At 42.3% G+C, this 3,363-nt stretch overlaps 1 protein-coding gene across 1 annotated transcript; it reads right to left on the bottom strand.

The window, feature by feature from the left end:
* Positions 1 to 977: 977 nt before the first annotated feature.
* Positions 978 to 2,247, bottom strand: EID2B (EP300 interacting inhibitor of differentiation 2B). The gene has a single exon (XM_063112434.1). It carries the CDS (start codon positions 2,163 to 2,165, stop codon positions 1,707 to 1,709), a length of 459 nt encoding a protein of 152 aa, XP_062968504.1. The 5' UTR covers positions 2,166 to 2,247; the 3' UTR covers positions 978 to 1,706.
* Between the last annotated feature and the right edge of the window lie 1,116 nt (positions 2,248 to 3,363).

Genomic DNA, 3,363 nt, shown 5'->3' on the forward strand with positions numbered 1-3,363 from the left:
ATAATCCTGGAGGGGAAAAGGGCTTTCCAAACATGACTCAAAGTCTAGAAAACACAAAAGAAAAAAACTGAATACATACAGCTACATTAAAACACTTTTCACACCAAAAAAAAAAAAAGGAAGAAAGGAAAAAGAACAGAAAGAAAGAAAAAGACTTCTGCGAGGCAAAAGAATCAAAAGCAGTCAAAATTGAGAAACTGTATTCCCATCTCATATTACAGAGGGCTAACTTCTTTAGTGATTGACAGACAGACTTACAAGCCAATAAAAAATAAGTAAAGCAAAAACAGATGGCTCTTAAACATTTGAAACCATATGCATCCCTGCTTATAATTAGAGAAATGCAAATTAAAACTACACTGTCAGAGCCTCTCAAGGCTGAATCTGATTGACCAGGCTGTGGAGACACAGACACACTCATCCCTGGATGGATGGAAGGTAAACTGGAAGTGCCCCAAGGAGGGCACTGTGGTAACACCTATAAAAAATACCAATGCATGTGCCCTTTAGTCCAGAGCTTCCACTTACAGTCTACTCTAAGGAAAATAAGTAAACATGTATAAATACATAGAAAATGTTGAAAGATTTTTGAAACGACCCAGATGTCCAAAAGATGACTAGTTCATCATATTAAGATACATCCTTACATTGTAGTTGAAAAAGAAAAAAAAAGCCATATAGAAATCTCACCACCACTACTACCAACAAAAACCCAAGATGCTGATAAAGGTATATAATATATACTACTTTGACTTAACAAGGGAAAAAAGTAGAATATCTATTTTGATATTTTATATGTGTTAGGAAACTGCTGAAAGGCATACAGTAAAAAGGAAAAAAGAAAAAAGAAAAACCCCCAAATAAACAAAAACCCGACAAACCCTAAAACAGAGACCAAAAACCCCAAACCACTAACAATGAAACCTGATGGGAAAAGTTTTGAATTTGGCAACAGAAAAGAGGAATATGAAGGAGACTTCTCAGAGCATCTTTTGATTCTTTGTTTTTTGAGTCTCGTGAATAGATTACATATTCTTGAATAAAACAAAAAGCTTGAACATTAACAAAAACAAATCTATCCCACACCTACCCAATTCCACGCGAACTTAAAACACATTTATCTTACGATAAACATAACACACGTTTTTTCTATTTGAATATTTACTATTTACCTACAGTACCCCAGAAAACACAAAAATTAATCTTACACTCAGTTTTGTTGACTATGACAGGAGATGACCACAAATTCTGAAACTTCAAAATTCTCTCAATAGCCTTCCAATTCTAATAACTCAGACACAACTGGATTCCTAACAGCTGTATTTCCTTAATTTCTTTCACCATCTTGGTTAATTTCTATGGCTTCTATTACTGGCAATTTTTCTTAGATCTAATTTTTGCAAAACAATCTTTTATGGTGAAACAGTCTTAAAGATTGCCCACAAATGCAGGAGAAAGAATTGCCAACAGTCACAAAGTGGTCAGAAGTGTCCGGGTCCTCCTTGAAAAGCAGCTGCAATGGTCTCCAGTGTCTGTTTCCTTTTCTGGGTGTAATCCCTCTCTTCAGTTCTGCATTACCGTGATCTCGTCTATTCTGCGCTTCCCCCCATGACCGAGTAACTAAACTGGCACAGGCCTCTGTCTTTCCTTTTGATCCGGAAGAGTCACTTTGCCTACTCCTCTCCACCAGTCTGATCACAGTCGACTTAGTCGGCAGGAGGCCTGATGGCTTCAGATGCAGCCAGAGCCAGAGTAAAAGCTGCAGCATCCAAGTCCATCTGCGGGGGGTTCGCGTCAAAGGCTGCTTCCCTAGCCTTGCAGCTTTCCACAAACAGCCTGCGGCGTCCCTCGATGCCGCGGAGCAATCGGACTGGGATCATGGCGTAATTATCCAGGTGGTGGCGGAACAACCGCTGCTGATTAATTCCTACATGGCCAACCCGCTGATGGAGGTCTGGCACGGACATCAGGCCGGGGACGTCGCTGGGGATGGGCGTGTGAGCAGCGCGCAGGACCCGCGCCACGGGTCGGGCAGCGTCGGCCACCGGACCTTGCCGGGCCTCCTGTGCTCGACCCCCGCCGCCTACTCCCGCCTGCAGGACGTCGCAGACGACACTCGCTGCACCCATCTCTAGGACACTGCTCTCTCCGGGCAGCTCGGACATCTCGCACCACAGAGTCCTCTCCGCCACCGACGGAGCGTTTCCACCCAAATCGGAGTAACGGCCCCGCAAGGCCGTTTATGAGGGCCGTGCGCATGCCTGAATCTCCGCGTGCGCGCGCCGCTGCGCGTGCTGAAGGATGTGCGCGTGCGCGGTACGGTGCGCAATCCCCGCGCGTCCCCTAGCGGTCCTCAGTGACATTAAGGCTGCCGCAGCCTCCAGTCGTCAGAATGAGTCAAGGACCGCGCCGTATTTTAAATTACAACCCGTTCAGTATTTATATAGAATTCCTTATAAGTTCATTTACCAGCTCTTAATAAAACTCTGCAGATTTTAATTCTGTAAACTCGAAACAATCCTTTTGTTACTTTCGGGAAACTCATTACTCCGTTCTCTACTAACGTTTCTGAAGATTGTGTCCCCTTTTCTCATAGGCACTTCTTTTTTGCCGACTTTTAAAAATGTTGTGGTTGAGAGAGGGATCTAGTTTCACTGCTCTGCATGTGGATATCGAGTTTCCCCAGCACCTTTTATTGAAGTGATTATACTTTCCCCAATGTGTTCTTGGCGCCTTAGTTGAAAATCAGTTGGATGTAAGTGACCGGATTTATTTGTGTTCTCTATTCTGTTCCATTGGTCTATATGTTTATTTTTATGCCAGTGCCATGATGTTTTGGTTATAATCAATCTAAGTGTCCATCAACGAATGAATGAAGAAAATGTGGTATATATACACAATGGAATACTATTCAGCCATAAAAAAAAAAATGAAATCCTGTCATTTGTGACAACATGGATGAATCTGGAGGACACTGTTAAGTAACATAAGCCAGGCACAGAGACGCAAATACTGCAAATACTCATTTGTGGAATCTAAAAAGGCTGACCTCATAGAAGTTCAGAGTAGAATAGTACTTACCAGAGGCTGGAGAGGGTAGGGGGTTGGGGGTTGGGGAGAGCGTTGGTCGATGGGTACAAAATTACAGACAGATAGGAGGAATAAAGTTTTAGTGTTCGATGGCACAGTAGGATGACTATAATTAACAATACTATATTGTATATTTCAAAGTAACTAGAAGATTTTGAATGTTCTCACCACAAAGAAGTGGTAAGTGTTTGAGGTGAAGAATATGCTAAATACCTTGATTTGATCACTATATAATGTATACATGTATGGAAACGACACTGTACCCCATAAATA

The sequence above is a fragment of the Cynocephalus volans genome, chromosome 10 (genome assembly GCF_027409185.1).
Source record: "Cynocephalus volans isolate mCynVol1 chromosome 10, mCynVol1.pri, whole genome shotgun sequence".
NCBI lineage: Eukaryota > Metazoa > Chordata > Mammalia > Dermoptera > Cynocephalidae > Cynocephalus > Cynocephalus volans.